Genomic DNA, 25,319 nt, shown 5'->3' on the forward strand with positions numbered 1-25,319 from the left:
ATTTTCTACAGGTGTTGAAGTCTTTCGGTAAAAGATAATGGGTTCTCCGAAAAAATATTGTAAAGAAAGGCAATATAGCATAGTGGTTGATGGTGTAAAGCCCTAGGGACGCCTGGGTGGCTCAGTGGTTGAGCATCTGCCTTTTGCTCAGGTCGTGATCCCAGGGTCCCGGGATCGAGTCCCACATCGGGCTCCCTGCAGGGATCCTGCTTCTCCCTCTGCCTGTGTCCCTGCCTCTGTCTCTGTGTCTCTCATGAATAAATAAATAAAATCTCTCTCTAAAAAAAATAAATAAATAAAGAGTGTAAAGCCCCAAGTTCTACCATGTATCAGCTAGACAACCTTGGGCAGATAACCTACCCCCTCCAAATCTCGATTTTCCTTATCAGCAAAGTGGGGATAATAGTGTTCACCCCCACAGAGTTGTAAATATTACCAATAAGTTGATATATAGACATGTGTGCATGTCTGTGTGGAGATATACACAAATGAGTGCATTAGATCTATAAAGACATCTGTACCTATATGTATCATTTAGAAACAGTGCCTGGAATATAGGAAGTGCTATAGATTATATTTAAAAGATACTTTTGCTGCAAGTCACCTCCAGTTCCCACTAGAAGGCAACGGGAAAGTTTGAAGTACTTCTTCATTTTGGAATTGGTAAAAGATCAATACTGGATTTGGTCCTTCAGGATGCTAGGTTGAGCTGGGCCTCTCTTTGCTGCTTTTGCTGCTTTGTGCCAGGATATCTAAGGAAAGCCTAGAGACAGGCACATCTAGATATTTCTAAAAGAAAGAAAGAAAAAAGGAAGGAAAGGAAAAGTATGAAAAGAGAGATAAAAACTGTGGACACCAAGCAAGTCGTGTCAGAGAAGGAAAAGAAACTTGATGTCCTTTTTCTTTTTTTAAGATTTTATTTATTTATTCATGAGAGACACAGAGAGCGAGAGAGGCAGGGACACAGGCAGAGGGAGAAGCAGGATCCCTGCAGGGAGCCCGATGTGGGACTCGATCCCGGGACCCCAGGATCATGACCTGAGCAAAAGGCAGATGCTCAACCACTGAGCCACCCAAGTGTCCTTCTTTTATTGTTTTTCTCTTTCTTTCTTTCTTTCTTTCTTTCTTTCTTTCTTTCTTTCTTCCTTCCTTCCTTCCTTCCTTCCTTTCTTTTTCTTTTCTTTCTTTCTTTCTTTCTTTCTTTCTTTCTTTCTTTCTTCCTTCCTTCCTTTATTTTTCTTCTTTCTTTCTTTCTTTCTTTCTTTCTTTCTCCTTCCTTCCTTCCTTCCTTCCTTCCTTCCTTCCTTCCTTCCTTCCTTCCTTCCTTTTTTAAGATTCTAGAAACTTGATGTCTTGCGGGAGGACAGGCATTGAGACAGAAGACTGATCAGGGTAGAGGGATCTTGAGAATTTTCTTTGACTCAAGATAATTTTGTTCTCAGTATCATCCTTAAGCTATTGTAATGGCTTCATAGCTTAGAGGTCTTTTCTTTCTCCCCCCCCCCTTTTTTTTTTTGCTTCACGCTCAGCTCCCTGTGGAGCCCAACATGGGGCCTGAACTCATGACCCTGAGACCAAGACCTGAACTGAGATCAAAATCGGACACTTAACTGACTGAGCCACTCAGGCATCCCCATCCCCTTATTTTTAATAAAACTTGAACACTTCTGTGTTCAAGTTCTCTTTCTGAGGAAGTCCACCATGACTCATGGCACTCCCTCCTCCTGATGGTCATGTGGCTAAACAGCGGGGCAAAGAAATTGGGGACAGAAATTGCCAAATAAAAACGAGAGGTCAGTGTTACAAAGGGACTAGGTTAAGACTAGGGGGACATCTGAGGATATACTCTGATCTCTGAAATCAATATTATTAGAAAAATGTGTCCTCCCCCAAAATAGTGTTTGACTAGTGAATTGAAACTGCTTTCTCACATTTCTGCTCACATATTCTACTATATTATAAACAAACTCTTGTCTGAGGCAGAGTCAAAACCTACTTTCTGCTACGGAAAATCAGCTAAGAGATAAATGACGAGGGACAATACTTGATGTGGCTCAGCCCAGTGGTTAGCAGCCTGAAAGGAAGCGCTGGTCTACCTACAAGAGGATAAAATGTCAAATAAAATTGCTAGTGATTAAAGAGAATTTTGGAGATGGAGAAGGAGACTTCACCAAAGACAAAGGGTTAGTGACGTCTTTCTCTATTTTTCCCTTCTGTTACAAAAACAAACAAGAAGGAAAGGAGCTCTTGAATGGAACTGATACTTCCCGGCAATAATTATTGATTCTTCCCCTCTCTGCCTACACAACTACTTTACTTCAACCACTTCCTAGTTAAACTGGTGAGTGTGTGCGTGTGTATGCACATGTATGTCTGGGCTCTCCCGCTTGTCTCTAAAATCCCTTTCAGCTCTAACTTGCTATGGTCTCTCTCCAAAGGCTGATGTCAAGAAGAAATGGCTCTCTAAACTGAAACACAGGTACAGCTCAGGCACTGAGACATCCAAGTCCAAAAAGTTTAACATCAGTTTGAGGATAATTGTGATATCAAGTTAAGACACTATTTACAGGGATCCCTGGGTGGTGCAGCGGTTTGGCGCCTGCCTTTGGCCCAGGGCGCGATCCTGGAGACCCGGGATCGAATCCCACGTCAGGCTCCCCGGTGCATGGAGCCTGCTTCTCCCTCTGCCTGTGTCTCTGCCTCTCTCTCTCTCTCTGTATGACTATCGTAAATAAATTAAAAAAAAGAAAGACACTATTTACAACCTAGAAATCTTGAGTCGTGAGCCACGTGCAACCCCATGAGGCTACGCGCACATAGTCACCTCCTAATGGCAGCACATTTTAATTGCATGTTCCTAATGTAATTTTTTGAATAAGTATATATAAAGGCATATATAAAATGGACATATATATCCCTAAACTATGAGTAAAGATCAATATTCCATTCTTAGGCTGCAATTTTCCTATCTGAATGTCCTATGGGTTTCCTTCTGTGTATGTGTCCATCTGATTTATCCTTGAAGAGCATGCCTGGATTGCTTTGAAAAGAATCCACATCGGAAAGCCATTTCTATTACTAACTTATTAATTATCAGGCAGCCAGTGAGACCCAGTCAGAATGGTCTCTCACCTCAAGCTACCACAAGCAATGACTGCCCAAACCAAGTAAAATCATGGAGTATTTGAGGTCATTGGTAGCAGGAGCCACGTGTTGTTGTTTTTTTCCCCTACTATTCTGTATTTTGGTTTCTCTCCCGTAGGGTAATCCCTTTTTATCCTAACACGTTAGCACTGCATCTTTCCCATCAATCCACTACTCCCAGAATGACTCTCATGTCTCACTCACTTCTAGATGCTCCTCTTGGTCAAACACACCTGTCCTCTGACCCATTCCTTCAGGGGTCTGCTCTTTGGTTGGCCGTGGTTACTTGGTCCGTGTCGATATACACACTTTGCTGGTTTTACGTGTTCTTCCTCGCAGAGAACACACTTGGTTGTGGCCCCAAATACTTACATCCAAACAATGGACCTAATTTGAGAGGTTCTAGAACCTTAGCAGGAGTAGAGTCAAAGGAGCCTTTGAATGCACTCCACAAAATAAGTCCTAATAGTGAACCAGTGAGCTCAGGAGGGGCCAGCCCACGGAGCCCATCCTGCCTGCAGAGTGAAGCAGCCTGAGAAAGAGGCAACGGAAAAAAGGCAGAAAGGGAGACACTAGGAGGTTTGCAGAAATAATAAGGCTTATGGATGAGTGGTTATGGAAAGAGGTATTTTACCCTATAGCCTTCACCTCCTGATCGGCTACAACTGACTGCCCTAAGACGTCTAACAGACACTGGTTCCACAGGGTGAACTGCCCTACCCTCATTTTGAAGATCGTTTTCTTTGGCATCGACTACCAGCTTTTATTTCTTAAATAAACACCATGACAGTTTGGCAATTGAAATAGAAGATAAAGCAGTCTTGCTCTTGAGAGCATCATCCCTTTAGAAGACTGATTTTTTTTTTTTTTTTAGTTTGGGTTCTACAGTGGGTGGGTACAGGAATGTGTGTAAATGTTAGTGTCTGAGGTGTTTGTGGGGTGTGTGTGTGCGTGTGTGGTGCACGACTGAACAGAAAATAGCATGGAAGAATGATTTCACAGGTTTAGAAACAAATAGAAATGGGCATCTAGTGAAGCTGTGTAATAAAGAGTTAAGGTTGATTATGTTGGCCATACTCTCTTTTTTTTTTTAAGATTTTGTATATCTATTCATGACAGACATACAGAGAGAGAGAGAGAGAGAGAGAGAGGGGGCAGAGACACAGGCAGAGGGAGAAGCAGGCTCCCTGCGGGGAGCCTGATGTGGGACTCGATCTCAGGACCCCGAGATCACAACCTGAGCCAAAGGCAGGTGCTCAACCGCTGAGCCACCCAGCGGTCCCTTGGCCACATTCTTTAATTAACTTGACTCTCATATTATTACTACAAAAATACCTAAAAATGAATATTTTGAAAGCCCAGCAATTGCAGCATTTCCATGGAAACGCAGCAAGGAAAGAAAATTCTGTCTGGACAGTCTCTGCAGAGCAGATGACACTTGCTACAAATGCCTTCTCCTTGGACAAAACAAATGAGGACTTGGGTAAATTCTTCTCCCTACATCCTCCCTAACCCTCCAGACCAGCAAAATGCCAGCTGCCCTCCTGTCCCCAGGCAAAAAGAAGCTATTTGAAAGCTCAGCACAATAGATACTAATAGCTGAGGCTCTGTAAGCCCACGAAGGTCCCAGGCACATGTTTTTTCACCTCTTTATAGTGTAGCTCTTCTCTCCAAGTAGAGATGACAAATTTTATTTTTGTAAAATAACGTTATTGGGATTGTTATTTTCAATCAAACATGGCACCGAAGGGAAGTCATAAAACAAAAGAACGCAAAAGAAAATTAAGTCACTCATGACATTTAACTTCTTTGTATACTTCCTTCCTAATCTTTATTCTATGTGTATATCAAAATTGTGGTCACGCTGGACGTGCAGTGTCTCCTGTATTATACCCCAAGCCCTTTCTCATGCTATTAATGATCTTTCACAATGTGATTTATAATGACCGTATAATATTTCACTAGCTAGATGCACTCTGATTTGTTTAATGAATCACTCAGCGTGGAATATTTAGATAGTTTCTAATTATTCAAATTATGAAGAACACTGCAATAAAATGGTTAGAAGGTTTTAATCTTCCAGACTCCCATGGTCACCAAGAATTCAGGAAGCAGGGCCAAAAGGATTAAACGGACTCTTCAATCTGCAGAAGAAATGGGCCTGGAGAGTATCTTTTTCATATCCTCCTCCTGCTTCCTCTCTGGTCCTAATTAGAGTAAACCTTTTGATGTAGGAAGTGGGGAAAGGTAAAATTATGAACTTCAGCTTGGGGAGTCCTGGGAAGTCACGGTTAAATCATTTATGAAGATGGCTGTTGAGTTCCTGCTCAGAAATCTCCTGTTCGGGGGGCTCTATCTAATTCCTTCAAAATCATACCCACAACAACATTCTATTACATGGTGACACTAGTGCAAAAGCTCAGCAAATGATTGTATGCAGATAGGAAGAAAGAAAAGGAAAGAGGAGGGGCGGCTGGGTGGCTCAGTCAGTTAAGTGTCCGACTCTTGATCTAAGCTCAGGTCCTTTTTTTTTTTTAATTTTTTTTTTTTTTTTAAGCTCAAGTCTTGATCTCAGGGTCATGAGTTCAAGCCCCGTGATGGGCTTCACACTGAGCATGGAGCTTACTTAAAAAAAAAAAAAAAGAAGAAGAAGAAGGAGGAGGAGGAAGAAATTAGCCATAAGTAGCCAGGAAGGATCTATGGCAGTATTTATGAGCATCTGTTTCCCACACCCACAACCTGGCCACGCTTTACATTTCTCTGCTAAGATCGACCCTCCCCATCAAGGTCCTGCTTTGATGGCTGAAAATGTAAAGAGGAAAAGGAAGAGTAGGAGAGGGAAGAAAAGCAGAGGAGAGGAGGAGATGCAAGAGGAGAATAGGAGGGCAGACTGGGTGGCTCAGCGGTTTAGCACCACCCTCATCCCAGGACATGATCCTGGACACCTGGGATCGAGTCCCACATCGAGCTCCCTGCATGGAGCCTGCTTCTCCCTCTGTCTGTGTCTCTGCCCCCCCCCTCTCTCTCTGTGTGTGTCTCTCATAAATAAATAAATACAATCTTAAAAAAAAAAAGAGGATAGGAGGAGAGAGCATGGAAGAGCTGAGGCAAGCGGGAACAACCTTCAGGAAGACAGGTAGAAAGCTCTGCTGGATGAGAAGCTCCATAACGTAGACAGACTCTTTTGTGAGCCTCAGTGTCCCCATCTGAAAACATGTTTAAGAAAATCTAGATCATAAGATCATCATGAGGATTCCATGTATCTGGCAAGTAGTAGGTACCCTGTTAAAAAAAAAAATACTATGTCCTCGACGTTGAGTGCTTACAGTGAACCACATCTCAGGTCAGGTAAGTCACTTGTATAACTCCAGACTTAATTACTATTACTTATTATTATCAACATCAAGTAAAGAAGGGGAGAAGAAACAGAAAGGAATCTTGAACATTAGAACTACGAAGGGCCTCAGGACCACCGAATCCAACTAAAGAGTTTTATAGATGAGGCAACCCAGGGCCACGGCGATCAGCACAAGGTCCCCTGGTTCCTTAGCTACAGAATGTGGACTAGAACCCCAGCCTTTCAGCTCCATGCACAGAACATGGGAGATGGAGTGAAACTGCCCTCATCCACCACCTCCCCAGGCAGCTAGCACCCCCACAGCCCTCACGGGGAATATGACTCCCATTCATTCATGCTCCATTCCATCACCCACAGGCTCATAATTAAAAGAGAATACGCATGCCTTTGGTTTCCAAAACCATTATTAAGAATCGGGTGAGCCACAAGCAAGCAGACAACCAGGCAGGAAAACCTGGATTAAAGCTAATCCCCTTGCTTTAGAGACACTCATCAGAGAGTGGCTGTGGGTCCCATAGAGAGGAAGCACAGCCATCGTCAGGGAGCTCGCCAGCCCTTCATCTGCCTGGGGAATCTCAGTTTAGAAAACATTATCTTTTCATGTTTTTCTCTGATAGGCACTGCAATGATTTGTATTCATTCCCACCAAGTGTCAGAATAGCCTGTGAAGGAGTAACAACCAGGCTACTTAATGCATTTCAAATATCAAAAATCAACTTAATTAAGTAGGGTTAAATTTTTTTTTCCTGAGAAGCAATCAAACTTTAATTAATACTCCATTAAAATGAATTCCTGGGGGAACACAAGCATGCATACACCTAATGAGTTCATCTGCCAAGGGTGTTATTACAGAGGATGCTAAATGTGCCTCCTTGCTGGCCACTTACTCAGTTTCAGAGTGTCCCATGTTAATCAGAAACGAAAAGCCACTGCCGGTCTGCAACCCCCTCCTCTCCATGAGCCCCCAGCCCTGCCGACAGTGTAACACAATCCATCCTCCCCTCTCTCATCTCCACTTGGCGAAGGATTCGGGGCCAGATTCAAGCCCAGATGGCTTCCTCCTGCATGAGGGGTTCCTCTGTCCCCCTTCATTCACTGGCTGCCACCCCCCAATTGGGCAAGTTGAGAACCAGCCCGCTTTAACATCACTCTCTGGCAGACCTCATTAAGCAGATTTAATTCTCTGTTTTAAAAAGATAAAAGAAAAACATAGAACACATTTGCAAACTCTGGATGCCCCTCGCTGGTAACAAGGATGATCAAAGTTCCGTGGGACTGATTTCTGACGGGGCAACAGCAACCCAGAGAGGGTAGCTGTGGGGTGGGAGCCCGCAACGTCCCACTGCCTGTTGTCCAGGGAGCCCCAAAGCTCGCTAGCTGCACACTCCCTGAACTCCCTGCCTTGGTGGCCCCCTCCACACTGGAGATGAGAAGGAAATTTTGTTCCATTTGGGTCCAGACCTAAATAGGGATTATCAGGGGCAGGTGGTCGGCACATCACGGCTGGGGGGGCCCACGCCCACCCAGGCCCTGGGCCCAGCTCGGGGGGCCACCCTGCTGGGGAACTGACCTGACACCTGCCAGCCCTGCGTCCCCCCTCCCCGCCTCACCTCTTTGGTGTGCGTGTGGAAGGAGACCGACATGTCCAGGAGAAGCTTCCGCTGCTCCACGCGGCGCACGAAGTCCTGGATGCGCACCTCCAGGTGCCGCGCCGCCTTGTAGATCTCCTCGGGGTCACACTCCCCGGTCTGGGCCAGCTGCTCGGCGGCCTCCAGCAGCTTGTCCGCGTTGGTGTAGGTGTTCTGGCAGCAGCAACAGTGAGGGAGAGTCAGCGAGCAGCCCCCGGCCCCCGGCCCCCCGGCTGCCCCTGGCTCCCCGCGCCGGCCGCTGGCACCAAGGAGCCCTGTCCCCAAGCTGGCAGCCTGCCCGGCAGCTCGGCGTCAGCGGGCACGAGCCACAAGCCTCCTCTGTCCCCAGGAGGAGCCAGCGCCCGTGGGGCACATCGAGGACCCCCGGCCTGGCCGAGATGCCCCCCTGCCTCCCCCTGCCAGGCCGGAGCTGCCAGAGTCACAGGTGCCGCATCTGGGCCCCGTCGGTGTTTCCAGGTGACGACACCCGGGAAGCGGGCCACCTGTCTGGTGTCCCCCGCCCAGGTCCCTCTGGCTGCTGGTGTTTATCTCTTGGAAGGGAGCTCCGTCTTTGCAGGGGAAGGGGCCGGGGACCCCCGGGAGTCCCCGCCAGGAAGCAGCCCCAGTCAGAGCGAGGAGGTGCAGGCTATTCCCTGCAACCCAGAGAAGGCTGCTGTCTGCAGGAAGGCTGGGAGGAGCCTGGGGATTTTATCCCAAGTTCCTGCCTGCACATGCACATCATACACACACACACACACACACCACACACACCACACACACACTCCTCCAACCCATGTCTGTACACACCGTGGTATTCTCTAGAGCATTTAAAAAGGCAACCAGCTTGTAATTATTATTCATCAGAATGGGAGTCGCTGCCTTTAGGAGAGTTATGCCACGGATTCAACTTCTCCTCAGCAGGCTTCCTTTTAAACACATACCTCCTATACCCTGATTTAGAAGCGGTGACTCAAGCATATATCATATCTCTTAATACCTCTAAAATCATACATGCCCTATAGAGCGGTAAACAAGTGGTTACTGGTGAGGATGCAAATCTGGCAGCAGAAAAGTATCAAAGGCAAAGCAAACGAGAACTGAAACGGATTTATGAGCAATGGCTTTGCCTTTGAAGTGGCCCTTAGTGTCCATGGAGTTTTCATGTTTGTCTTGTTTTGGGAGGTTTTTTTTTGTTTTGTTTTTGTTTTTTTTTTTTTTTTTTTTTTTTTTTAAAGATCTGGGCATTAACGATCGAATTATACTCCCCACCCTACCATCCCCTCTGGAAACTCACATGTTGGAGTCCTAACCCTCAGAACCTCAGAATGTGACCTTATTTGGAAACCAAGTCATTGTAGATGTAATTAATTAGGATTAAGTCCTATTGGAGAAGAGTGGGTTCCTAATCCAACACAACTGGTGTCCTTACAGAAAGAACACCGTGTGAAGATGAAGCAGAGATTCGGGGATGTATCAATGATGAACAGTGCCAGCAAACTATTAGAGTAAAGAGAGGCATGGAACAAATTCTCCCACATATCCCTCAAAAGAACCAAACTGATCTTGTACTTCTAGCCTCCAGAACTGAGAGGCAATAGATGTCTGTTGTTTAAGCTACCCAATTTCTGATGCAGCCCCAAGAAACTACTCATGCACGGGGGTAGAAACTTTCAGAGGCTGTTGAGACAGACTCTTGACTGTACTGAGGAAGATGCGCAAACCTTCAGTAAACACTTGCCATGGTTTTAAGAAACACTTAGAGAGGTTCCAGTGGATCCTTAAGGAATGCTACCTGAAAAACAATAGCCTAGGGCAAATGCTGCCCCAATGCAGGTGAGGTAGGGTGGTAGTTGGATTTGAAAAGGAGGAAAAATCCTTTGGCCCCTAGTAGGAAATTCGTAGGACCACATGATCCTTCTGTGAGGAAAGAGGCTTTGCCACTTAACTAAGGGTATGTTGATTCTGGAAAGCAAATGAAGGAAGTACTCAGAGTCATGATGGAAATGCCAAGAGAGATGGGAAATGATGGGCAGGAGAGACCTCCTGGGCTGAGAGCCAGGTTGAATGAGGCTCTTAAGGGTTTATCCAGAATTTCTAGTAAATACAACCAGAACAGATGGGAGAGAGGCTTGTTTTTGTTTTTTTTTTTTCTCTCTCTCTCTCTTTTTTTTAAGGAATCCTTCATATCTTTTACCTTAAACCCCAGAGAATTTCAGGAAACCCCAAAGAAACCCAGAGGTTGTGGCTTTATAATTTCGAGGCAATAAATAAATATTTGTGGCAAAGCCAAAGCGAGCTCATTTGAAAGTTAAGTTTGGGACAAATATGAGATAAATAAAAAGCAGAACTTAAGTACTCACTGCATATAAAGTGGACAACTTGTCCCAGTTGATCTGGGACTTTCTCTGCTACTAACACTAGAAGTCGCATTGATTCTGAGCAAGTTGGGACGGCGGATCACCCCAAGACCCACCTAACGCTGTAAGTCTGTCAGGAGTACAGATCCAAATACAATGTATGCTGCCTCCAAAGATTATTGTATAATCACTCTTGAAAGAAATATGGCAACTCATAAAACTGGGCAAGTAAATAATAATTAAAGGTTAAGGTTTCCTGACATGATATAGATGCTGAGGAAATGGATACAAACTGAGAATAAAAATAGTCAATAATTATTGAATAATTTTCACATGCCAAGGACAATCTAAAGACTTATATTTAGATTAACTGCCTTAATCTTCAAAATAACCCTATGAAGTTGCTACAGTTATCAGCCCCATATTACAGAGGAAGAAACCGAGGCATGGAATAATTTCTGGCCAAGGTCATATATCTCATAAGTGATAGAACCAAGATTAAAATCTTTTCTGGTTTCAGAGCCCGAGCTCCAACCCATTACACTATCCTGTCAGATGAAGAAGGGCCTTGGCAAGCCATGCTGACGTGTTTTACCGCAAAGGCAGCGGGAAGCCAATGAACAATCCTATATAGGAGATAGATGTGATGGGTGTATAGTGTATAGACACACTGGTGTGCCTCTATACAGAGTGAAAGCAGAAGCCTAAGGATGGCCAGGATTCAGCAGAGAAGGAAGAGGGCTTCTCATTTCTTTATGCCCCTGGTACTCTATGTTTATCCCATTCCGTATCCATTACCATGCCCACAATAACAATGTGCTTCCATGGTTATCTCCCTACTGGTCTGTGAGCTTCTCAAATGTAGGTTCCATGTTTCATTCATCTTTGGTTCTTCATGCCAGAACCATGGCTGGTATACAATAGGCACTTGTTAAATGTTTACTGAATGAACAAGGCACAGAGATGGGAATGGGCATGATATGTTTGGATAAGTTGAGTCAACTTGAGCGAATTAGACAGTGGTAGGAAATCGTACTGGATATGGCAGAAAAGAGTTAGAGAATAGATTTTATAAAGGAAGGGGGATAATAAAGACAGGTAGGAGGGAATGGGGTCAATGCTAGAAGCTGGGCTCTCTGCTTTCCCTGATGCCCAGGCTGCCTTCCTATGACTACCAAAAAGAGATTCTAAACTTCAAATTCAGTCATATCTCTCTTCTACTTAAAACTGTTCAGTGGCTTCCTACCGCCTTTGGAGTAAAATATCTTAGCATGGCATGCCAAGGCCCTTCTTCATCTGACACTTGCTTTTTCTCAACAGCTTCAACTCACACATATTCCCAACAGCCTAGGAAATAAACTGCTGACACTTCCAGAAACTCATTGCACTGAATCCATCCCCTATGCTTCTGCTTGGGAGGCCTTTCTTCCACTTATTGTACATAACCAACTCTTATCCTTTAAGACCCAGCCTCCGTATCACTTTCTCCTGGAGGTCCTCTTATCCCTCTTATCCACGTCTCACCCAAATTTGGCTTAGATGTGCTCTTCTGAGCTCACAGAGTGATCTGTGCCAATCCCCTCCTTGGTACTTGCCATATTCTAATGCAAATGTTTGCCTTTCTCATCTGCCTAGAGGCAGATAATGTCTTTCATCTCTTTCCCTTAGTGCCTGGCACCAAGTAAATGCTCCATAAATATTTAGTGAATGAATTAATAAATTAACGAATACATCACTCCCCATCAATCCTAATACTCAATCCTTGGCTCTCATCAACTACGTGGTTACAAGACCTTACATGCTAGAATTCATATTCAATGTCCCATTTGGTTTATCCTACCTCCTGGCATAGTCTTGAAATAAGAATGTGCTTAGAGAATATCAACTAGAGTATTGTGAAAGCACTGCGTTGATGCCTGTCATCACCCCAAATTGGGGTACAGATCATGACAGGCTTCTGCTCATCCTCTGACCAAATAAACAACAGTTCCTGTCCCAGGGCCAGAGTTGGATTTCACTCTCGTACAGTTCTTAGGCATTCTTTGGTTTCCAAACCTTCTAGCCCCTGCCTTGTACTTGACCCCGTATCAACATTACCCAATTGATATGCCAAAAATGGGTATAAGAGCTGGGTTATTGATCCTTCAGCCACTGGGCTTTCAAGCAGGGCCTGTGGTTGTCCTGAGTCAGACAATTGGAACACGTAGATAGTTGCAATTTCTGCTCTTCTCTCCCCAATCTCTATTTCAACCAGGTAAAACGCCCTAGAAAATTCAAGCCTTCCACTCGCCTGCTGCAGCCCCAGCCCATTATTTTTTTGTTTTCTCCTCAAGGAAAAAACAGAGCATTCTAGGATAACTAGTCTCTGAAAATAGAGGCATCCCCCAAACACAGGCATGGTTTCAGACTTCCTTGGCTAAAGCAGAGGGTCAGGGGACAAGCTTTAAAGACAAGGAGTAGAAGAGACCGTGACTATAAACACCTATAGCATCAAGAGTTCCTTGGTAACAGAGTTAGCAGGGACGCCTGGGTGGCTCAGTGGTTGAGAGTCTGCCTTCGGCTCAGGTGGTGATCCTAGAATCCTAGGGTCCTGGGATCAAGTCCCGCATCGGGCCCCCTTCAGGGAGCCTGCTTCTCCCTCTGCCTATGTCTCTGCCTCTCCCTCTCTGTCTCTCATGAATAAATGAATAAAACATTAAAAAAAAAAAACCTCACAGAGTTAGCACTTTTGGCTCTATGCTCTGGACAGGAGGAAGGTTGAGGCCCAGGAGGCACTTTTATTATTCAAAAGAGGCAGTGTGGACTGGAGAATGTGACTACCAGAGGACCAGGAAAAAAATTCTTTCCCGATAATTATTTTTCCAGGCTGGCATGGCTGGAACCAATGGGCAGTAAGAGGAAAGGAGAAAATATATATAAACATTGAAGGAAAGAAAGACATCGAAGTACAGGCATTGAGGAAGGTACAGACTTATCTCTGGATTTTGACCTTAGTGAATGGCAGACAAATCAAGGTGATGCCCCAAACTTTACATTTGAATACTACTTTACAGTTGACAAATTTCTGTCACCTTCTTTCCTTACCCAGTTTGGGGTAGATATGCAAACAATGCATCCGTGTGTGAGGATATGAGCCAAGGCTGGGGAAAGAACTACCTGAAAGAATGAAAGGTAATGGCACCCACTATTCACACAGGGCTGGGAATGGTACCTGTTTCTACGAGTCACATTAGAAAACTTCATGAATCACAGGATATTAGGTAGAGTAGTCAGAAGAGTCTTGCCTTAGCAAGTGTGAATAATGAGCCTTAGACCTAGCACTGCTCTGGTCCTACCTAACAAATTTTATAAGAAAGGCCTGAAAAGTTCAAACTTTTTTCAAGGAACTTAACTGTGTCCCAGAACAAAGCTTAGGAATATTTATAGGAATACAGAAATATTCAGCAACCAACAAGGTAAAATTCAATGTCTGGTATCTAATAAGAAACCACTAGACATACAAAGGAGTAGGAATATATAACCTATGATGAGGAGAAAAATCAATCAAAACTGACCCACAGCTGACACAGATGTTAAAATGAGCAGATAAGGATTTCTAAACGGCGATTTTATAGGACACCTGACTGGCTCAGCGGTTGAGTGCCTCCCTTCAGCCTAGGGCATGATCCTGGAGTCCCCGGATCCAGTCCCACATTGGGCTTCCTGCAGGGAGCCTGCTTCTCCCTCTGCCTCTCTCTTTCTGTCTCATGAATAAATACATCTTAAAAATTTTTTAAAAAATGGCAATTATAACTGTATTTCATAAGTAAAAAGTTAAATAGGGAAATAGAAGCCCTTAAAAAAAAGATCTTACATTTGAAAAGATGAAAAATATACTGGATGGTATCAATAGTAGGTTAAACATTGCAGAAGAAAAGATTATTGAACTGAAAAACATAGCAATAGAAACTATTCAAAATGAAATGCTGAGAGAAAAAGAATTTTTAAAAATGAAGTACCAATGAGCTGGGGACAACTGTAATAAAGCTAACACACATGTAATTGAAATCCCAAAAAGAGAGTATGGGAAGTAAAAGGATATTTAGAGAAATAATGACCAAAAAAATCCCAAACTTATTAAAAACTATAAATACACAGATACAAGAAACTAAAACTTAAGAAACCCAATGAAAACTACACCAAGGCCCATAAAAATTGAGTCAAGCCAAGTAGAAAAACAAGAAAAGGAAATCGTATAAGTGATCAGAGGTAAAAAGAAATGCTACACACACACACACACACACACACACACACACACACACAGAATGACAACAGACTTCCCACCAGAAACGATGCAAGTGAGAAAATAGTGGAGCAACATCTTTACTGAAAAAAGGAAAAATCCTGTCAACCTAGAATTCTGTGCCCACCCCAATTATTTTTCAAAAACAAAGGTGAAATCAAGACATATCGAGGCATACAAATCTGAAAGAATTCTTCACCAGCAGATTTGCATGACAAGAAATGTTAAAGGAAGTCCTTAGGAAGAAGGAAATGGCACCAGATGGAAATACAAATTCACACACAGGAATGAAGAACACTAGAATTGTTAACTATGGGGAAAATGTAGATTTTTTTTCTTATTGTTTAAAACTCTTTAAAATATAACATAAAAATAATAATAGTGTAGCATGGAGTTTATAGTGCATGTAAAGTAAAACATATGACAATAATAGCACAAAGGTCAGAATGGGAGAAATGATGTTATTCCACTTTGTATATAGTATGAGAACTTTATATACTTATAAAAGAACCTTATGCTGTATATAAAGTGGCATAACATCATTTGAAGGTGAACCATAATAAATTAAAGTCACATACTATAAACAACCCTAAAGTAACCATTAAAGTAACAAAATAGTTATAGCTAATAAGCCAACAAAGGGGATAAAATGAAATCATAAAAAATACTCAGTTTGCATCACAAGTGTATTTTGTAATCCCTATCATATATTTCCCTAATCCCCTTACCTACCTCTCCCTACCTCTCCTCTGGTAACCATTGGTTTGTTCTCTATAGTTAAGAGACTTTCTTGATTTCTCTCTTTCCCTCTTTCTTTTTCTTTGCTTGTTTTTGTTTCTCAAATTGTGCAAATGTGTGAAATCATATTGTATTTGTCTTTCTCTGACTGGCTTATTTTGCTTAGCATTATACTCTCTAGCTCTAGACGAAAAGCACATTAGCGCTTTCTGGGGGATACTGGGGGTGAAGTGATTGCTAATGGCTATAGAGTTTCTTGTGATGAAATTGTTCCAAAATTAATTATGGTAATATTTGCACAACTCTGTGAATATACTTGCAACCACGGAGTTGTATACTTTAAAAGGGTGAATTGTAGGTCATGTGAATGTATCTCAATAAAGCTGTTTTGTTTTTTGTTTTTTTAAGGAAAAAAATATTCAATTAACCAAAAGAGGAAGAAAAGGGGAGAGAGAAAGTAATAAAGAATAGATGAAACAAATATAAAAAATGTAACAAGATGATAGACAAACATATCAATAATCATATTAAATATAAGTTGTCTAAGTACCATAAACAAAAGCAGAGATTGTCAGATTGGATAAAAAGGCAAGCCCCAACTATATGCTGTCTATAAGAAATGTATTCCAACTATAAAGACACAAATGAGTTAAAAGTGAAAGCGTAGAAAAAATACAAGCATGATAACACTAGTCAGAAGAAACCTGGGGTGGCTTTATTAATATCAAACATACTAGATTTCAGAGCAAATCATATTCCTAGGGGAAAAGTTCATTTCATAATGATAAAGAGGTCAATTCATCAAGAGGACATCATAATCCCAAACATTTATGCATCTACTAATGAAGCACATATTTTAAAATATGTGAAGCAAAAACTGACACTTTCTGGGAGAACAGACAAATCCTTGAGATTTAAGGCCCCCTCCCAATAATTAAATAGAAAAAGTAGACAGGAAATTAGTAAGGATATAGGAGATTTGAAGACTTGATGTAACTGACATTAATTAATACTTCACCCAACAAGAGCAAAATGCACATTCTTTTCAAGTGCTTACAGAATATTTACCAAGATAAATCATATTTTGGGCCATAAAACAAATCTCAACAAAGGAAAATATTGTCTCTGATCATAATGTAATTAAATTATAAATCAACAATAGAAATATTGCTGGAAAATCCCCCAAAGAGTTGGAAACTAAAGAACTTTTAAATAATCTACGGGTCAAAGAACACAGTATAAGTTTACCAGGTGTCTCTACAGGTGTGCTAGGCGTTATCTTAGGCTCTTTATATTTATATACATTACCTCTAAGCTTCAGGATCAATTCCAAGATGGGTATTATTAATTTCATTTTTTAAGTGAGAAAGGTGAGGCTCAGAGAGAGAAACTAACATGTCTTCAGAATGTTCCATAGCTAGAAAATGGCAAGCCATGTCTCTGTGACTGTCACCTTCAGGTACTTATCATTAAACCATGTACCTCTCTAAGACTCAATGTAAACTCGCTACCTCTTCTGCTTCTCTGTTACTTTGCATTATATTTGTTCTTATGCCTTTGGTTTTTAAATTATGATATTGTAATTATTCTTTTGCAACTGCTATTTTTTGTTTATTTATTGTTTGTTTTGTTTTATAACACACTTTCAAAGTGTATAAAGTGACTTCCAGAGAGAACTGCATTCTCCTTGAAGGAAAGAGTCCTATCTTACTCATCTTTTCTATCTCAACTACTCATCAACGTACCTACTAGGCACAGCGTTCTCCTTTCAAGAGGTACTGAATCCCAAAGCAGTGCAGTCCAGGATCTTGTCCGCAGCAAGGCTTGGAAAAGGATAGTTACCTTATTTCCTAATGTAAATAGTCCCCAGTTTAAGGATGCGTAGTGACCTGAAAGTTTCTTTCTTTTTTTTTTTTTTTAAGATTTTATTTATCCATGAGAGATACAGAGAGAGAGAGGAAGCAGAGACACAGGCAGAGGGAGAAGCAGGCTCTTCCCAGGGAGTCTGATATGGGACTTGATCCCTGACCCCAGGATCAGGCCCTGACCAAAGGCAGATGCTCAACCACTGAGCCACCCAGGCATCCAACCTGAAAGTTTCTTTAATGCCTTTTTTTAAAAAAAGATTTTTTATTTATTTATTTATTTTTTTTTTTTAAAAAAGATTTTTCATTTATTCCTTTGAGAGAGAGAGAGAGAGCATGAGCGGGGGTGGGGGGGTGGGGGGGGCGGCTCAGCGGGAAAGGGAAAAGCAGACTCCCTGCTAAGCAGGGTGCCCGGCACAGGGCTCGATTCCCAGGATTCTGTGGGGTCATGACTTGAGCCTAAGGCAGATTCCTAACCAACTGAGCCAACCACACTCCCCTCTTTGTAAGCTTCTTATTTAACTCTGAGAATATATTTTCCATGTAAATGGGAATTAGAGTCCCCAGATAAAATAAATCCAGTTGAGCACATAATAGGTTTAAAATTTGGTACTAACACAATAGATCATGTACAAGCAACCAACTTTTATAACTAGGATGATATAGGAAAATGCCTTTTAGTGTTCATCCCTGAGCACCAGGCACACATTTTTTTCTCCATTTGCTGGCTCTCTCAGGGGAGGAATGGGATGGATTCTGGCCAAGTGGTCTTTGGTGGGAAGCAGTAGGGAAAAAAGAGGAAACTCTTTCCTGGTACCAGTGATGGGTTAACCCACCACATTATATCTGATAGAAGGACATCTCCCCAAGGTGTTCTGAATAAAGGAGCAAGTGACAGTTGCCTTCATTAGGGCAATTTGTATGTCTAAACAAGGAGTGTCTAAGTCATCCTAATCAGATGCTCCTTAAACCGGAGACTGTACAAATCTCAGTCTATTAATTGGGACTAATACCAAAAATAACTACTACAGATGCCAATACCTCCCAACACAAATAGCTTGGGTGTTGAGATTACCTCTGGAAACCTAAACGCAGGCTGTATCACATTCACATATACAATCACCACCCTGTCCCATTCTCATACGCATCGCTACTTGCTAGAGAGCATTTCCGTTTCTATATGTAGAATGCTGTAGCACCTTTTCCTATTAATGATAAACAGTATATTTTCAGAACCCCACATTTTTTTCTAAGTAAAGCTTTTTTTAAAGTAAAGTTTTATTTTCCTACAGCCCAATTTTTTGCATTTAAGAATGTACCTAGGTCTAGGAATTCTGAGAAAAGAATAGCAGTTATTTTTCACTACGGTGTTCTCCCTTTTACTGATTCCTTTTCTTCCCTTCAAATCCACACCAGCCGTTTTCATTTCCATGTTACACTTTAAAGAAACTTCAGTGTACCTCCTCTCAGCTGCAGGCTAGAAGCTGAATATCTAGTTAGTTACAGGCAAGAGCACAGGACAATAATGAAAACTGTTAGCATATTATCTATGTAATATAATAACAACACAGAAACAACCTATTTCTGGACCAAAAGACGTTTGGATCTTAAAGGTTGCCCATACAGCTTATGAGGTAGGATTTGACAGAAAATATCAGGTCTAACTTGTAAGAAAGGACTGGACAGATTCTAGAAAATGTGGCCATGCTTAGAGGGCTAAGGCAGAAAGCAAGAAAGGACTTTGTCCCTGACCCTCTGCACCTGTGCTTCCAGGCCCTGGAAGGCAGTAGGAGGCAGACACAGGGCTGTAGGCCGGGCCTGGGAAAGCCAAGACTGGTGCATAGATGGCACACCAAGAAGACAGTGCAAACAGTAACGGGGACTAGGGGCCAGGGGCTGGTCCAGAACCCCAGGCTGGGGCAAAGGACACGGTCCTGGGGAGCTGAGCAATCAGGAGATCAAAACCAGGAGAATGCCATGCAGACAGCAGTCTCTGAAGACTGAGGAGGAAAGTATTTCATCCCCTTCCTGCTGAACAGGCCCCACATGTAGCCAGCTGGCATCTATGTTGCCAGTAAGCAACCCACCAGTCCCAAAAGTTGATAACACAGACTCCACTCTGGCCACCCTTCCCCATCTCTCCTTCCCCCACTCTACTCAAACTGGCAAAATAATGAAGGGGGACATGTAAGCACAATACAAGAATGTGGACAAAAATATCTGAAAAATCAGCGAGATGGACCTAAGTGTTCAGATGTGGATACGTGGATCGCCCAGTAGCCCTGGCCCTGTAAAAGTTCATTCTCACGTGGACATCTTAAAGCCAAGGAAAGAAGCAGTGGGAGAGACAGCATCCCCGCAGAAGAAAGATGAATAGGGCCACCTGCTGCAGGGCTTGGCAACTCAAGACATACTGGGGAGGGGGGATGTACCCAAAGCAATGTTCTCTCTCAAAAGATGTAACTTCGCAGTGTTGCTGTTTTTCCTGTTTGCCATGTTCTATGTCTGGCTGCCAGTGGGAGGCAGTGGGCGTGAGAGGGGGAAGGCAGGGCTCTGGGGAGATAAGACAGTTGGTTTGAAAATACTGCTGAAAACCTGCGGGCTTGGGGATTTACTTTTCTCTTCTGTCCTGGTCGTTAAGGGGACCCATGGGGAAAGGCTGGGCCTTACCCAGGGAAAAGGGGGGCAGTCAGATGATGGGTTAACAAGGCAGAGGTCCACCCTCTGGCCTATCCACATGTCTGCTTTGGCCCAGTTAGCCTTGTGCCCCTTCAAGTCCTTCCTCCTTCTTGGTCAGACGCTGTCCTATGGCTGGAGGGCTACCCAGGTCTGTACAGATCTGCAAGAAGCCCACAGCCTCTGACCTAGAGCAGAGGTCACTGACCCTCTTGACTGGTGGTGTTCTGTTCACTGTCCACCTTTGCATACCCTGCACTCCTTCTATCTGCCCTTTTCTTACCTTGGCCAACTACCTCCCTAGGTTTGATCCACAGATTATATGGGAAGTATTTCTCAACAGTAGCACTATTAATATTTTTGGCCAGATACTTCTTTGTTTGGGAGGCTGTTACAGGTTGAATTCTGTTGCTCCAAAAAGATTATGTCTAAGCCTTAGTCTTCAGCACCTGAAAATGTGACCATTTTTGAAAATAGTGCCATTGTAGACATAATTTGCAATGATGTCATATTGGAAGTGGGTGGGCTTTAATCTAATATGACTAGTAGCCTTATAAAAAGATGGTCATGTGGCCTCTGAAACACTTTGTATGAAGTTGGCGCCAAAAGTAAAGAAGGAAGCCCCTGCTCCTCCCAAAGCAGGGGCCAAAGCAAAGACTTTGAAGGCCAAGAAAGCCATGCTGAAAGGTGTCCATAGTCACATCCAAAAAGGATTTGCATGTCACCTACTTCTGAGGGCGCAAGACACTGCATCTCTGAAGGCAGCCCAATTATCCTTAAAAGAGCGCCCCCAGGAGAAACAATGTTGACCACTATGCCATCATCAAGTTCCCCCTGACTACTGAGTCAGCCATGAAGAAAACAGAAAACAACACCATGTTTGCGTTCACTGTGGATGTCGAGGCCAACAAGCACCAGATCAAAACAGGCCATGAGGAAGCTCTATGACCTTGAGGTGGTCAAAGTCACCACCCTGATCATCAGGCCTGGTGGAGATAAGAAGGCACATGTTCAACTGGCTCTGGACTATGATGCTTTGAATGTTGCCAACAAAATTAGGAGCATCTAAATGGAGTCCAGCTGGCTAATTCTAAATATAAAGTTTTTCATCATAAAAAAAAAAAAAGATGGCCATGTGAAGATACAGACACAGAGGGAACACCATGTGACATGAAGGCCAAGAATGGAATGAAAGAGCTACAAGCCAAGGAACACCAAAGATCACCAGCAAACCATCAAACTCTAAGAGGGAGGCCGGGAGCAGATTCTCCCTCCCAGCCCTCAGAAGGGATCAACTGTGCTGACACCCTGGTCTCCGACTTTTAGCTTCCAGAACTGTGAGACAATTCGTTTCTGTTGTGGTAAGCCCCCCAGCTTGCACTACTTCATTATGAGAGCCCTAAGAATCAAATACAGGGGCCGTCCTTGGTGCTGTAGGGTGTCTAGCAGCAAACACCAATAGCAATCCCTTCCCCAGATGCAATAACCAAAAATGCCCCCAGATATTGCAAATGTCCCCTGGGGGGCAAAATCGCCTTCTAGTTAAGAACCACTGTTTTAGATGATACGACCACAGAGGAAGCCCTTGTGAGGGAGACCATACAACTTCCTCAGCTTACGGTGCTTTTCTGATCATCTTCAGATGGCCGAAGCCTTGAGGAATCATCTAGAACTGTGGTTCTTATAGGACAGGATGAGGCCACAGATAAAGGAGCCTGGTTGCTCTAATCAGACCAGCAGGGTGGAGAGTGTATGGCCGCGTGTTTTTAAAAAGCTATCGTTGCAGCCACGATCCAAAGTTAAAACCAGCCATCTAAGGGCAGGGCTCAAAGCCCAGGCTGAGATTCTGAGGTGAGAGGAATCTAGTCTTTCGCCCTAAAATAGTTATAGTCTTTGAACGAATAGTGGTGTTTCTGAAGACCCGAAAAACTGAGGAGAAGTAAAGACTGTAATGGTTTTAATACTTGGCTTAGAAGTTTAAATATAATAAGTGTGGTTTATAAAAGCAGAAACTAGAAATAACCACAATGTTCAACAAGAGGGGATTGATTCATTTCATTGTGGTACTGCCACATGATGCAGTCACTAAAATTATGTCCTGAAGACTATTTAGCGATCTGAGGAAGTGCTCCTGTTTTAAGATTAAATGAAGGAGTTCGGTAAACCAAAGTATGGTTCTATCAATCAATCAATCAAACTACTGATCATGATGGCTGCTGGTTTTGGATCCACTTACAAACATTATCTCGTGTGGTAGATTATGTCCTTATCTCAAATTACAGATAAGAAAAATGAGGTTTGGAAAGATTAAAAAACTCGAGTAAGTTCACAGAGCTGGTGAATGGCAGGTGCTGGTCAGGAATTCACGTTGTCTCACCCCAAGCAAAATATTATTTGTGCTCTGCAATGCTAAATCAAAATTTGCCAATAAACATTAAGAGTTTATATATAATTATCTCTGAATGATACTAGGAATGACTTTTCTCTCTTTTTTTTTTAAGATTTTTAAATTTATTTTATTCATGAGACAGAGAGAGAGAGGCAGAGGGAGAAGCAGGCTCCATGCAGGAAGCCTGATGTGGGGCTTGATCCCAGGACTCCAGGATCAGGCCCTGGGCTGAAAGGCAGGCACTCAACCACTGAGCCACCCAGGCATCCCTTTTCTACTCTTTTCTAATTTTCCATATGTTCTGTGGTGAACATGTATTAATTGTATAATCAGAAAAATGGAAGAGTCACTTAAAGTATAAAAATCATAGCTATGTTCTTTAGAAATTATTCCCAAAAATAAACAGAAATTTTTATATCTACATATGTTTGCTTATTTTTATATGTGTAAGAAGAAAGATGCGCAAGATAACTGTGATTACCTTGGAAGGAAGGGAGAGGGATAATTAGCATTTCTATTTGTATATCTTTGCAACATTTCGCTTGTAATTACAACAAACAGGAATCTCTTTCAAAATATGAAAATTACCAAATAAAAGAAACTTTAAAGTAAAAGATAAGGATCCAACGTATTTTTGTTAACCTAGTACATTTAGAAATACAAACAGATTTCATTACAAACCTATTTAGCTTAGAGATGGGTGCATTTCCTTGTTCTGGGATCCTGAAGACACTGATGTTTGACTAATCACAGTGAAATACATAATTACAAAAAAAATGTAAAATCTCTCTGCAGCCCTAGTCAGAGATTTCATCTTTCTCAGTTTGGACTTTATGACATTGTTCATCAAAGCTTAAGAGAAACATGATTTTGGTATGACATAAATATATGCAAAAAAGATCTAGTTAAAAATAATCACCTATGAAATCCTAGAAATTATTCTCCCTGGGCACAGTGCCAGCAACAATGACCCTGACCCTGAATTGGTTTCCTTAGCAGTCAGAAGTAAGAGACATGTCAAATTTGAAAATACTTCAAAACGAGACAAGCTCTTGGACAATTCCCCCAAGAGCTTCTGTCTGGAATGGGGCTGTGTGATTCAGGTGAAAGACTTTCTTATCACCATCGTATAAATATCGAAGCCCTAGTGCCCATGGCGTGGAGTGACAGCAGCACCCTGACGGGCAGGAGCCAGTCTTTGGACGCCTCCGCGTACGAAACTGAGCAGCTGATGTGGCTCGAAATGCTTGGACCCTTTTAAATGAAATCCATCAAAATAAAGACAGAGTGATGCAAAAGTGAAGGAATGAACAGGAGAGATCTGGTTCTAGAATCAGCCTCCCTCTTCCAGTCTCACCGGTCCATTCAGTGGTGGCAGAAAGCCTAGGCTGCTTGATCTCCCCTTGCCCCGGTGTACTGTCAGAAACAACAACAACATCATCATCATCATCATCATCATCATCATCATCCAGGAGAAATATGGCTGTCAGAGGGCTGCTCCTGGGCCCACAGGGAGTAACACACACTGCTTGAGGGGCTGAACTCCCTAACCAGGCCCCCCGAAAGCTGGCCAGCCCAGAAGGCTGCTGCAGTGTTGGGAGAGATTCTCAGGGAGGGAAACGGAAAACTTTAGCCTCTGCGGTCTCTACTCATGACTGGAACTAGTTAACATTGCCATGTGCCCCAGGCATCCCCCCCAAAAAAGGGTGAATTATATTCAGAATGCTCTGTTTGCAAGGCATGGGGAGTTGACAGTGTATTTCAGAAAGTTTACCATCAATCAATGTAAAATTTCAAGTTGCAGCATGAAGTGATTAGGGTTAAGCCTTGGTTCTCTAGGAAATTATGTCGAAGAGTTCACTCTCCAGGGACACAAAAGAAACAAGGTGTGTGTGACGAGAGTACAGAGGGGTGAGAAAATGCTGAGGGCGCACCAGGTAGCAGGGTAATTGGGTAAGTAAGACGGATAAGCCTGGAGACATTTCCAGAAGGAGGTGAGTTTCTGAGTCTGCTTTGAAGTCTAAAATGCGTTCCCCTGCCAGGCACGGGAGCAGCGTGGGCAAAGGTCCAGACTGGGAGGCCAGGATGACATGGGGATCTTTGACAAGGAGCTCAGAGGGGTACCATCCTGAGGGCTTCTCCTTCGAGCCAGGGTTGGAGATGAAAAGCTGGTTGGGGATACGCAGCAGGAGTGGCTAAGGGCTCTCTAGGAAGAAAGGCCCTCGTCCTTAGAGAAGCACAGTTGAGGAGTTGGAGAGCACAGCTCCCTGGTCTCACTGTGGAATGTTGCCCTGTAGTGTGCAAGGGTGGTGGGGAGGGCTGTGAGGAGGCAGGAGGGCCAGAGGAAGGAGACCTGTCCTAGGAACAGGGCCACTTGCATCCCCTTCTCCATCAGGGCTGGATTCAGAGACTGGCTTGAGGTCAGAAGAGACACCATCTATCCACCGAGGACCATCCATCACAAACCGTGGGTCCTCTGCGGCCTCAGGATCCCCACTTTCCAACAGAAAACATGTCCTTCCCATTTCCTAGCCTTGGGAGTTTGAATGAAGAGGCTCACCCACCGGAGCATTTCCTCAGTTGGATGAGAGAGGCTGCGGGAGATCAAGGTCTCCCCAGACAGGGCGGTCAAGGGCAAAGGACAGAATCTGAACACTGCTGAGGGGACCGTGAGACAGGGAAGGATCACAAGGTTCAGGCTCACATCCCATGGTGGAGCCCATTATCTGGAGTTCTTGAATGTTCCGGACTTTCACAGGCCCAGGGCAATCTTCCATGCCCACAGACTGTGCCCATAATCCTCACGGCTATGAAAGCCTCAGCAAGAAATCCCACGCAAGTTCACCCTCAGTGCTACAAAGGGCAAGTCAAGCAACGGGGTT

General features: G+C 43.3%; 1 protein-coding gene across 15 annotated transcripts in view; it reads right to left on the reverse strand.

Annotated features, from left to right (window-relative positions):
• Positions 1–25,319, reverse strand: part of KALRN (kalirin RhoGEF kinase) — a 656,901-nt gene that overhangs the window by 313,273 nt on the left and 318,309 nt on the right. For all 15 annotated transcript variants that reach the window (XM_055315792.1, XM_055315793.1, XM_055315794.1 and 12 more), the window contains exon 11: positions 8,113–8,304. In XM_055315792.1, the coding sequence (XP_055171767.1) occupies positions 8,113–8,304 (192 nt within the window). The remainder of the gene's footprint in view (positions 1–8,112; positions 8,305–25,319) is intronic.

This window comes from Nyctereutes procyonoides, unplaced genomic scaffold (genome assembly GCF_905146905.1).
Source record: "Nyctereutes procyonoides isolate TBG_1078 unplaced genomic scaffold, NYPRO_anot_genome, whole genome shotgun sequence".
Classification (NCBI taxonomy): Eukaryota; Metazoa; Chordata; class Mammalia; order Carnivora; family Canidae; genus Nyctereutes; species Nyctereutes procyonoides.